Source organism: Athene cunicularia (assembly GCF_003259725.1).
Source record: "Athene cunicularia isolate RWA chromosome 2 unlocalized genomic scaffold, athCun1 chr2_part1, whole genome shotgun sequence".
Classification (NCBI taxonomy): domain Eukaryota; kingdom Metazoa; phylum Chordata; class Aves; order Strigiformes; family Strigidae; genus Athene; species Athene cunicularia.
The window spans coordinates 48,884,088-48,897,170 of NW_020799095.1; the positions used below are offsets into that span (position 1 = coordinate 48,884,088).

General features: G+C 37.5%; 1 protein-coding gene across 1 annotated transcript in view; it reads left to right on the top strand.

The window, feature by feature from the left end:
* MINDY4 (MINDY lysine 48 deubiquitinase 4) overlaps positions 1-13,083 on the top strand; it is an 82,830-nt gene that overhangs the window by 16,056 nt on the left and 53,691 nt on the right. The window contains exons 6-7 of the mRNA XM_026841611.1: positions 11,749-11,807; positions 12,156-12,265. Coding sequence (XP_026697412.1) covers positions 11,749-11,807; positions 12,156-12,265 — 169 coding nt within the window. The remainder of the gene's footprint in view (positions 1-11,748; positions 11,808-12,155; positions 12,266-13,083) is intronic.

Genomic DNA, 13,083 nt, shown 5'->3' on the forward strand with positions numbered 1-13,083 from the left:
CTCTCTCATCCTGTCCTCACAGGTATGTTCCTCCAGTCCATGATAATCTTCATGGCTTCCTCTGGACCCGCTCAAGCAGGCACATGTCCTTCTAATGTTGGGGGCCCCAGAGCTGAATAGAGGACCCCAGGTGGGGTCTCACAAGAGAATCAACTCCCTTGACCTGCTGGCCACACTTCACTTGATGCAACCCAGGATGCAGTTGGCATACGTAACAAGTACACTGCATTCTTTCGGTAACAGTAAGATAGCGGAGAGGAACAATTTGTTTACCTGCATCTTCATTAGTCTGCATAATGCCTCAGAGTGTGATGTCTGAATTCTTCCACAGAAAAGGGAGAGACCACAAAGAATTGGAACAAAAAGATTATTTTCTTCCTTGTATTACAGGGGGAACAGAAATTTTTGTCCTGTTGGGTCAATGATAGATCTCTCTGTCATGACTGTTTTCTTTTCAATTTCAGTAGGAGTTAGTCCATAAAGAAAGTATAATATGCTGTAGAGTTTGCATACCTGCTCAGAAGAAATTGTGAATGCAATCTGTATGCCTCTTTAAAAAAAAAATCCTTTGTTTTTAATTACAAATAAAAATATATAGGTGGCAGCAAATTTTCATGTATCCTCAGCTGTAAGCAAACAGCAGCTAATTTAATTCCTCAATTCATAAAGTCATAGAATAATGGGTTGGAAGGGACCTTGGGGATCATCTGGTCCAAACTTTCCTTGGCAAAAGCACAGTCTAGACAAGATGGCCCAGCACCCTGTCCAGCTGAATTTTGAAGTGTCCAACGTTAGGGAATCCAATACTTCCCTGGGGAGGTAATTCCAGTGGCTGATTGATTTAATTATGAAAAATTTTCCTCTTGTGTCCAATCAGAATCTTCCAAGGAGTAACTTGTGCCCATTACGCCTCATCTTCTCCATGTGGTTCCTTGTAAAAGGGGAGTCTCTATCTGCTTTATATCCATCCTTTAAATACTGGAACATGGGGTTAAGGTTTCCCCTAAGCTTTCTCTTCTCAAGGCTGAACAAACCCAGTTGTCTCAGCCTTTTCTCCTATGGCAGGCTTCCTAGTCCTTTGACCATCTCTGTGGCCCTCCTCTGGACCCTCTTCAGCCTGTCCACATCTTTTTTGTATAGTGCGGACCAAAATTGAACACAGTGTTCTAGGTGTGGCCTGACAAATACCAAGTAGAGTGGGATAATGGCTTCTCTACCTCTGCTGGTGATGCCTTTGTTGATGCAACCCAGCATCCTGTTGGCTTTCTTTGCTGCTGCAGCTCACTGTTTACTCATACTGAGCTTGTCCATTAGGACCCCCAGGTTCTTTTCCACAGAGGTGCGCATCAGCTGGGTAGATCCCAGACTGCTGCACTGCTGGATTATATTTCCTAGGTGCAAGAACTCACATTTGTTTGTTGAACTTGTTAATGTTCTTGTTAGCCAGCTCTTCCATCCTATCCAGGCCTTCCTTCAGGGTGGCTCTCCTTTCTGCAGGGCCCACTTCCCCACTTGGTTTGGTATCATCAGCAAACTTCATCAGGGTACACTTGATCCCATCCTACAGATCACTTCTGAAGATATGAAACAGTATTGGGCCCAGTAATGATCCCAGGGGGACCCCACTTGTGGCAGGTTGCCAGTTCAAAAAGGGGATATTTGCCACCACCCTCTGCATGTGGAACTTGTTTTGTTTATTGTACCATATATGTTGTGGTGTTGATAATGGTAACCATGCTGGCCCCTGGAACCTCTAGGTACAGGAAGTTGTTACAAGGACGGTATTTCCATCTGAATTTAAAACTTACTTTTCTCAGGAGTTGGATGTCTGATTTTTCATATTCCACAGCTTTAGCTTTTAATAGTTTAGATATAGTGCTTCTGCAGCCACAATAAATTTCTTTTTTTTCTGCCTAAACTATGTAACAGTAGTGAAGTCAAGCATATATGAAGTAAATAAGGAAAGGTAATGGTTTGCTTTGACAGAGAAGTCATGCAGCAGAAGTAATTAACAGTGAATCAGTTTGCGATACTTTCCTATGTGACTTTATCATGCAAAGGTAGATGGTTGATGAGTTTTCTTGTTGTATAAACTAATACAATATATGCATCAGTTCTATTACTTTACTGTAGAACCTTTCATTTTAAATAAATGAAAAATGTTTCTCCGAGAACATGTGGAGACAAATACATAGTCCAATATTTTTATATTGATACCAAACTACACACATGTGTGTAAAGAATTATGTCAGTAATTCCTCCATGCTCCCTCATCAATTTTATTTAACTTCACAAATGAAAAATGACGTTTATGTCTCAGTCCCACTTCAGTGGAGAATTTGATACCCTACTATCCTTTCAGGTAATTTTGATGCTGTTGTTTATAGTTCATTCTCAAAGGAGTATTTCTCTCTCTTCTCCTTTTTGTTGAGTCCTTGTTCCTCTTAGTAGTGTTAGTTGTGTGCAAGGCACAAGCAAATGTGGATGACTCACTACTTTTAAAATTTTTTTATTTTGCAGTTTTCAGGGGAATAAAAAATTATATTTAAAAATGCACACTTCAAGTTAGTGATTCAAGATTCCAACTAAAAAGTTGCCATATCTGTAGTCATGATTTTGTTAAAGTGATTCGGGTTCCACAGGAGCTCAGGAGAGACAATGTTGAAGGAATATATTCAGATCAAAGGTAGCAAACTGTTAAAGACTTTCCTGAGTCTTTTAAACTGGGCAGAGCCTTGAATGGCAGTGAGGAAAAGTTCTCTGCCACGTTTAATACCTTATGGTAGGGTCAACCTTCCCTTGAGAGGGGGGTCGGATGAGATGACTTCCAGAGGTCCCTTCCAACCTCATCCATTCTGTGATTCTCTGTATTCTGTAATGCTGAATCCCCTACACAAAGGAAGTATTTATCACTAAACTGAGCACAAAGAATGAAGAATGAGGGTCTACAGTGGAATGGAATCCATGATCTTTAGGCACTGTGATAAAATAAATATCTCTTGAAGTTGATTGGATTAAAATCTTTCTATTGCTTTTCCAGAGAAACCATGGTGAATAATGAGTTATTTGGTAAGGCTAAATGGTGTTAAAAGGTCAAGATTTCCCCATGTTTCATGGCTTGAGCAACCAAAATTGGGGAAAGGCAAGCAAAACCACAGCAGTTGAGAAACAGTGCTTTTGTGTAAGCTACAGAGACATGTTGCAGTTGTTGCTTCTGCAGCCTCTGAAGTTGAAGTGCTCTCCTAATTTTCCATGCCTGTTAATTCTGTCAATGTAAGGTGTGATAGTGATCTAGAAACGCTGCAGTTCTCAGCTGAATAGTTTCTAAATGAGAGAATCTGAGCTGACCAGCTGCATTCTGACTGGGCAGTTCTGCAGTATAGTGGAACCACCTTATGCTGAGTTAGATGGACAGACAGTATCTGTAGACCTCAGTTTCACTTCTGGTAGTTAAGAAGAAGAAGAAGATATTGCCATGTTTTAACTTGTAGTTTTCATGTATAAAGCCAACCACTCTCCCACCTCCATTTCCAAGAAAAACAGCATAGAAACTAGAATCAGACCAATGAAAGAAGAAAAAAATGTAAAACTGGAATCGAATACCCAAAGGAACAAAAGGGCTTAGCAATCAGGACCTAAAGTTAAGTATATCTTACCAGTTCATAGAAACTAAAAGGGAATGGCTATCAGAAAGGCAAAAAGAAATGGAAATTATCATTACATCAGAACAAAAATTTCCTCCTGCTACTATTGAACAAAAGGATATAGTAGTGAATCCCACTGTCCAAATGCAGGAATCTATAATACAGTTTCAGGAGCAAGGAAGATAACTGTTTCTCCACTCATCATTTCATTGTGAATGATCACCCTACTTATCCAGTAGTTCTTATTGCCTCTGCCGTACTCTCCTTTGCCATCAGCCTTGGCTACAAACTGAATGTGAGCTAGTGGTTTCCTTTCAGAAGTCTGCCAGTACAGATGGATATTTCAGACAGCAGGGACTGTTTTATGACTGTGTAGCTTGGCTTAGGATGCCTTTTCCAACCAAAACCTAAGTATCATTGATGCACTTCATCTCCACCACCACAAAAGCAAGTGCCAGTGATTTCAAAGCCAGGATTTATCTTCCTGCAATAGTCTCTCAACAGAGTTCACCTTAGCTGGGCACTCTTCAGTAGTTACCCAAATATCGCTCATTATTTGGTAATAAGCCGCCTTCTAGCAGTGCTCGACATTCTAACACAAATAGGGTAGGGTTAGTGAATTGCCATAGATACCAAGTTCCTTAGTGGAACATTACTCATATTTCACAGAATCTTAGAAATTACAGATGGAAGAGACCTTTTAAGGTCATTTGTTTCTATGGCAGATTATTCATTACTATATATATATTTGCTGTAATACTTTTTCCAGGGTTTTGTCTAGTCCAGTCTTAAAATGACTCAAGTGACACCTCTCCCCTGAGAATATATGCCAGGGTCTAAGCAGTCCTTAGTCTTAAGAATTTTTTCCTTATATTCACCTTGCATTTGCTTTTTTTCTGCCCTGTTAACTCGTAGCTGAAGTTGATTTTTGACTGATCTTTCTGTTCCTTGCTACATAATTGCCTCTGTTAAAATACTTCTAAATATTTTTCATGTACCTTTAGTCATTTTTATTTTTTCTAAAACTTGTATCATCTCTTGTATTTTTATCTTTCCTGCTCTGAAATTTTGCTCTTGTTCTTCTGTTAGATTTTATTAATCTGTATTTAAGGACTGTTCTAACTTTGTCACTAACTGTGACTCTCACTAATACAGGGTAAGAACAGTCACCTGCTGCTCATGGCATGATTCTCAGCATTATGAAATCACATTAGCACATTTGTCAATGCAATTTGTCACAGGCATATGCCTTCTTACTTCAAGTTTCAAGAACACTGAATGCAAAATATCTCCTCAGTGTTTTGGTCTGTTTTCCTCCAAAATGGCTTTTATAATATAGTTATGAAGTCAGTCTGATCTTCTGTGGTAAGGCAATAACTGTTCCTATAGAATGGTACCTCCCTTCAACTCTCTGCATTTCTATGTAAGACTGACAAGGAGTGAATGGCTTTACTTTGCTTTCTGAACCACCTATGGCTTTCTTCATCCTGAATGGAGACCAGTACAGTTGGACCCATTGTGTTACTGAAAATTCCTGCCTTTTCACTTTCATACGTTCCAAGAAAAAGTCCCTGAAAATTCATTTTTATGGAGCTAGGAGATCTTTAGAGGAAAAGAAAATACTGATCTTCTGCAAAGAAATCCTTTAAGTCCTTTAGAAATATATGCAGGTTTTTTGTATTCTTTTATATATCAGAGACTTTCAAAATAGTATTTTGGAAGTGTTATGATCATTCACACTTTCTGCTATTAAAAGGGATAAATAGGCTTATTTTTTATATAAGGACCAATCCTATACCTGTCAGTTATACATGACTGGATGCCTAAAACTGCCAGGATTCTCTCACACATTTTTAACCTGCATCATTCCTGGCCACAAGCTGTGTTGATTTACATTAGAACATTAGCAGAGCATGTTGGCCATGAGTTTCTGAGCAAGTCTAGACCAGGATTTGATGTTCCCTCTCTCAGCATAAGCAACAAAGCAGAGTGCGAGCAATCCAGGAGGTTTCTGGACTACACTGATGTTAACTTCCTGACACAGGTGATCAAGGAATTTTTTCCTGTGAAGGTGAAAGTGCTGGAACAGGTTGCTCAGGGAGTCTATGGTGTCTCCATCCTTGGAGCTATTCAAAATATGACTTGGACATGGCCTTGAGCAGCTTGCTGTAGGTGAACCTGATCTGAGCAGAGGGTTGGACTAGGTGAGCTCCAGAAGTCCCTTCTGACCTCAGGTATTCTGTGATTCTGAACTTGTGACAAAGGTAAGAGAGCTGAAACAGCTGCCCTCTTGTAAATATGGACTATCACTGAAACAGGAAAATACAGTGCCTAATGAAGGTTAATACATGGAAGTCAGATTTCATAAAGAATACTAATCAACATTCCATTTTTAATGGTATTTTAAAAATAAAATTGAAATTCCAAATCAAAGGAAAAATAATTCCAGCAAAGTTATGTAATGTACATTATTCACTCGTTATGATTGGCTACAGTCTTTTTTACTCTGCATTTTGATGTAAAAATAGGCTTTCTACGAATAATGAATTCTGTACTGTTAACCTAATGAATGCAATATTTTACTGTTATATGTAGAACCAGTATGTCAGATGAGATAGATTTGTCTAAAATAGTATCTGATATTTTGGTAAATAATAAAGTTTTGAACCTGTGAGGTGTTGAGCAGTTCCTAAATGTAATTATCACTTTGATAGCTTACTCTGTGAACTCAGAATAGTCTATTGTCCAAGCTCAGTTGGCCATATTTTTATAAACTAGAACCTGTTAAAATCAGTGAGAAAAGCCCAACTGATTTCAGTGTATGCCAGCACACTCAGTGACATGCAGTGTGTATGAGCAATGTCTGAGGAATTCATTAATTTTTTCCCACTATGAGAGGAAGAGGATATATTTGGCAATGGTGACATTTTTAGGAAATAGGAGTTTAGTCAGAGTGCAACATTTCAGATAAAAGAATGAAAAGGAATGCAGAGTTAGAGCAGCCTAATAGTAAACTACCTTTGCATGTTTCCTTCCATCTTTGTCTGTCTGTGATCTGTGCGTAGCACCAAGCATCATCCGGAAGCCACACGAAGAAGCACATGACATCATTTCAAGCTTTCGTCAATGCTTCGTTGTGGCTTTGTAGGCAGGAAGCACAGTAAGAATAGTGCAGTTGGCACCTTCCCTTAGAGACTAACCAAACCCTCCTGGAGTAAGCCGGGGAGTAAGTCTTTATTTGACTCTTGCAGTTGGCAATCAGAAAAATGACTGTCAAACAAAACAGTGTTACCTTTGGGGAATATGGATTTAACTAGACCATATACAAAAAGAGAGAGAGATTGTGGTTGCCAAATCACTCAGTAGTGAAAATCTTCAAGCGTCTGGAGTTGCATAACACCTTTTTTATAACATAATGCTTTAACCGGAAAAAAGAACCTAAAATAAAAGTAATAAACTCTTGTGACTTCTGCCTTCTGCCCATGGATTTATGGCATCAGAGCCTTCAACATAACATCTGTGTGTGCTGCCATTTGCCCTTTTAGTATTTTTCCAGCACTCCATAGGAAGAAGTACTTTGCAATTACTGGAAATGACAAATGGTTTTCATATCATTTCTTTATTTTTGGAAAGGATATAAAACTGGAAAGGTCCAGCCCATTGCCTAAAATGCATTCACTCAATTGAGAATTTGCCTTGTTCATGTAAACATAGAGGGACTTTAGATCTTCTCAAATGTAAAGCAAGAACAGGCAGTATACAACCTGTTTCACTAGTACAGATTCATACCATTTCCTTCCACTGTATCTACATACAAGCATTGGGGGGAGCACAGTAGGAAGCAGTATAAGAAGTTACCTGCTCCTTAAAAACAATCAGTTGTTTGCAGGTAGCACAAGGAAATTTTGCTCTTCCCTGTCACTCTCCCTCAGATTACTTTACCAGGAGGTGAAATCTCTCTCTGCAGTATGTGTGCTCACCAATAGGCTGTTACCTGTATTCACCTTTTTTAATAATAAAATAAGAGAACTACCCCACTTCTCATTGCAAGCTTTTGTCTTCTTCCAATTTAACACTTGATATTAGCTTTCAGGGAGATAATTTATTTTGCTAAAATCTGTCAGGTTACAGTGATTTGATCTGTTGAAAATCTGAGGTTTCTGACAGGAAGTGTAAGGCCACGAAAATTCCACAACCTTAAAAATAAATGGCCTGAAAATTGAGAGCCAAAACCAGACAGAGTGGGTACTTCCTTATGACAGACAGAACGGAGGGTTGTATTCACCTCCATGGATGTAAACTGATTGAGTGTTGAAGCCTGGGAACCCTTCTCAATGCTTTTTATAGTGTATCTTAGCTGCTGTCCTGTAAGTGTCTTTAATGGAATTTTATCTCCCTGTTTTATTTTACTGATACTTTTTATACTGTTTATTTTGCTGGTAACTGTTTTGAGTTGCTGAATGTAACGATCAGTTCCCATGAGTGGTACTCTGCTCCTTGAAAATTCCAGTGTGGGGGCATTGCACCAAAAAATCATTGATAGAGTACAGTATGAATAAAGGACCTACACTTTTATTATACTACATCTGGTTACCATTCATATTCATTCATTGCCTACGAGAAAGCATTCTGTTCAGGTGAGCCCAACTCATCATGCAGTTCAAACCATATTGTAGCTCAACCCATGATCATCATTGTATTTTTTTCATATGCAAACCTTCTCAGCAAAGACGTAATTTTCTCCTGAATTGTCACTACAGATAATAAAATTCAGCAGGACAAACACAGATTCATGTGTGAGCTTATTAGAAATGATTCTTTCAATGCCAAGTTTTTCATTTCCTTTTTTTATATCTGTCAACGAGCTATCTGTTCATGAATTAATTTTTCGTACTGTTAATGTGCCAATCAAATCAGATGCAGGTCTTAACTTAGAAAGGAATTTCGGAGAAATTAAGTGCATGAGCTCTGTCACCTCTGTCAGCTAGATTTGCAAGCATATCAGAATTTGTGTTAAATCTTCTCAACAAGGTCTTTTTTTCCACAAAAAGGTATTGCCTGATACTGATTATGATAATTTCCTTTGCATCTTTACAATTGTTTTTAATAATTCTGGTTTTATAACTTTGCCCCAAAGCAGTGGCAAGTGCATTGCATATAATGGCCTTATTTACCCTTTTGCTAATAGTAACATTTTTTTTTTCTTACCTACTCTACAGATCTTACTGTAACAAGAATGTCATGGATGTCTGTATGTGGCATAACAGCACAAGGCCAAAGGATTGAATTGCGACTTCTAGGCATGATTCGGACATTAAATTGTTATGCAGAAAAGATATATGTCCAGTAGAAAAGCTGTTGTAATCAGGCAGTGAAAATAAGTTTTCCCAACACAGTCATTTTAAAGCCACTGATCATCAGTGTTTATTTTTTAAGCCCCTTTGTTTGTCTGACCTCTTGTATATGGTAGTGTAAATAGGAAATAGGGGAATGTACATACATTATTGTGCCTAGAAGTGCCTTCTCTGCGAGTTCAGCTATTCTGTGTAAATTTAGATTTCTGCAATGCATGAAGATCAGACAGGAATGTTCAAATATTTAGAGAAAGTACTGTATAGTATGTTTATAATGAAACGTATTTTCTTCCTGTCCCATTTTTCTGCCATGACAGATGACTTCCCCCTTCCTCAGTATTCTAACTGTATGGTTTTACTTGTACAATAAATTTTCCTGGAACGGTAACCATCTGCTGAAATGGAAATTGCAATAAATGTCCTGCTAATGTTTTGAGAAAAACAAGTTCCCCTTAAGGATAGAACCTACACCTGCAAAAATGCCCCACTTAACCAGAAAACACCCTACATCAATCTTTGATGTTAGCACTTTCCTCAGCTTGATGGGAATTTCCTTGTGCCTTGAGAATTCAAAGCACTTTGCATCCTGGGCTTGGTTCTTCCTGGAATGAGTGTAGAACCAAGATCTTATAGACTTACAGAAAGCAATAATGTTACAAAATCTGGTGCCGGGTGAGCTATACATGAATTGTACGATAGTTGACTTTATTTTCATTTATAGATCTTTTCAGATCAAACACTACCAAAGAGAAGTGTTTGGAACAATAATGAAACAAGGGTGCTAATTTGATGCAGGGAGTGATCTATGTACCTAAACAAAGGCATATAGTGCTATTTGAGACTCTAAGGTATCCAAGATACCTAATGAACCCAGGAGATATGATACAGTACCTATAGGAGACCCAAGCTCTTCTGAAGCAGCAACTGAGGATGGATAGGATGCTGTAACCTGTAATACTGCATTCTTACGTGTAAAGAGCTCTGGTTTTGCAAAACTAGGTTTACCTAGGAAGAAATACATTATGCTCTAGGAAACAAGAGACAATAGTGTGCAATCTCAGACAAAATAAAAATGTGGACTGTGGTTATGTCTAAGTGCAGTTAGGTGACATGAGTATTGGTCGGAAAAACATTTTATTGGCAAATTTAGTGTCATTGAGACTCTTTCCCTCACTAGGAGAGATGAAAAATACTAGCAAGTAGCTAGCAGAAGGAAATCTTAGCTGAAATTCATTGGCAAAAAGCAAGGGGAGATCTAATTGCAATTTAAAATTTAGCACAGTCAACTATATTAAACTCTGTATCACATTAAAAGTACTGTTAGATGAGAGCTCAGTAAAATTTGCTCTCAATACTCTTGTTTATGTTGGCCTGCTGGGCATCCTATTCCTTTTTCCCTCAAATCCCTAGTAACATGGGTGATTCTTTGCCATTCTGTCTTTTCAGAATTATGGCCATCTGCATTTCATTGTGTAAATCCTTTAACTTGTTTAGAGAGAAAAAGAGAAATGTTTATTTTCTTACAGTGTCGAAGATTATCAGTGAGAAAGGTGCCAAAATGCTTTTAAACTGAGAAAGTCCTGAGTGTGATATGTCTGCTCTGTTTTTATTCATCTTTCACACAGTGAAAAAGGAAATTAAGTTAATGGAAAATATTTGATATGACAGCAGTTGTTGCTATAATAATACCATGCATACAATGTTTCTGAGCAAATTATTCCATACTATTTTTGAAAGGACTGCAGTGCAATACCTTTTTTCCAAAGCAAAGGACAATGATGCAATATTGAAAAAAAAAAAATAAATCTTTTTACAGTAGTTATTTGAAACTTTTCCTTCTGAATTCATTTTGGTACAAATTCAACAGGAAGCCTAAATTCATCTCATCTCTGAAAATCTAACATTCTATTTTTAAGTTCTGACTTCACAGACAAATATAAATACTTAGTCCTTTTCGTAGTTGTTTATATGAATCTTTAACCTGTTGTTTATGTAATAAACAGTTAAATCACAAGGGCAGTTGAACAACTGCTCCCTATTAGTGGATTAAAAAATTACCCTGGTAAAGGAAGACAGTCTAACACCTATTTCCACTTATATTATTTGCATATTTCAAGTAGTTTAATGACTAACTTGAATCTCATCCTGATCCCCATCAGGAATGTAAATTTTCTTTTCTGTCCTCATGTTTTGAACTCAGAGACAGTCACATACACATGAATATCCTCACCTGAAGTTCAGGGCAGTATAAAGTCTACCCCTGTATATGAGCTTGCAGGACCTGACATAAATTGAAACCACACAAATGAAATGAAACTGGTGTTGAAGCAGAACTGAAATCTTGAATCAATTGCAAGTGTAGTGCTCTGTACTGGCTACTTTTCCTCATGAACTCCTGAACCTTAGCTTTCTTCCACTGAAAGTGTTTTTGCTCTAACACCATTTATTTCTTTATACAAAAATGTTAGTGAGGCGGATCTCCTTTGTATAGAACCTTTTAAAAGCTAAAGGTGAAAGCCACTGAGTATGTTCTTTTATCTATCTGCGCCTTTTATTATGTCTCGCCTGTGTGTGTATGTATATATACATATATACACATACACATACATATACATACATATATATACATGCACAGAAAATTTTTTTATCTTTGTGTGGGCACACTCCATATTTCTTCTTGTTTATTTAAACAACTTTTCTCACTAAAAATGGACATTTGGTCATTCATTTTTTCATTAATTTTAATGTAGGAAGTCTCCAACATCCACTTGTTATAAAGAAGACCAGATGAAAGATGTCCTAGAATTAGGTAAGTTATGTCAAGCTCCAGTTTGACTTATGCCATATTCTTCAGAGCACCTGTAACCAAATACATGAGTTGCTTCTTTTCTAACTCTTAGTTGATTCAGAGTAACTGCATTTGCTATTAACTTCTTGGGTAAGACTGTGTAAAGGAGTAATTAAGAATTAACCAAAAAAACCACTGGCTCATGTATTTTTTATCTGTCCTTTCTGGCTAAAGCTGTATTTTCTTTTTTATAAAGATGGATGACAAGGAAGTCTTGATTGCTATATTGATCACTCCCTGGCATTGAGCCTGCTGGGGGAAGCAACTTTTTTCAGCCAACATACGATATGATTTTTTCTTTTCTTTCAGTTGATGTTGAGGATGAAGAAACAACTGGTGAAGTTAGTAAGAATGCAGATCTTGCAACACTGTACATGCTTCAAGTCGTATCAAAGGCAATTGATATTTCTCTTGCGAAAGTAAGACTAACTATGATGGTTCATACAAATATATGTGTGAGAATGTTACTTCAATCAAGTTAGCCAAAACTGCAATGGATTTCTCTGTGTTGCATGTTTGTGTGATTGAAACATGTGCTGTATTAATTCCTGAGTATATTCCTTATTTGGTATTCAGGTGAAAATGTAATGTAGGGATGCCTGTCCAAAATTCAGAAGGATACCAGGAGAATGTGTTAGAATGCATCAGCCCACTTGAAGCACGGATAATAGCTTTAATTAACGAAGCTTGTAATATTTTAATTGTAGTCATTGATTCATGTGCTTATTGTTCAGTCCTTTAAATTGACAGTGGTTTAAGATAGGTTTATTATTCTCATATCACTGTTTCTCTGTTGCTTATCTTCCTTATTTGAGCAGAGATGGAACTGTTAAATACTTTTAATATTTTCCTTCCCATTCAGAGGGAAAAAAAAACAGAGAAAAGATAATGGTGTCTTTCAATTTTATTTCTAGATCAAAGAGGTCTGAGTAACTATACAAACACTGAGCAGTCTGTTCTTATTTACTCAGCTTTTCTTTAGCATGAATGCAATTTCTTCAGCTATTCCTGAATTATAGTAGTCTGCAGTTGTTCAGGGCCAAGGTCTGAATTTGGCATATGCTGATATACTGTCCAACATACAACAGTCAGACATTGGAGTAACATTTATCTCATACCACCAACTTTGACAGGCAAACCAGGCTGAAAAACCAGGTTTCTCCATGCTGTGTCAAGCAGGGTCCTTTTTTCCCTAATGTAACCATCAGTAGATGTTGATCTTCTAACTGTTCAATTT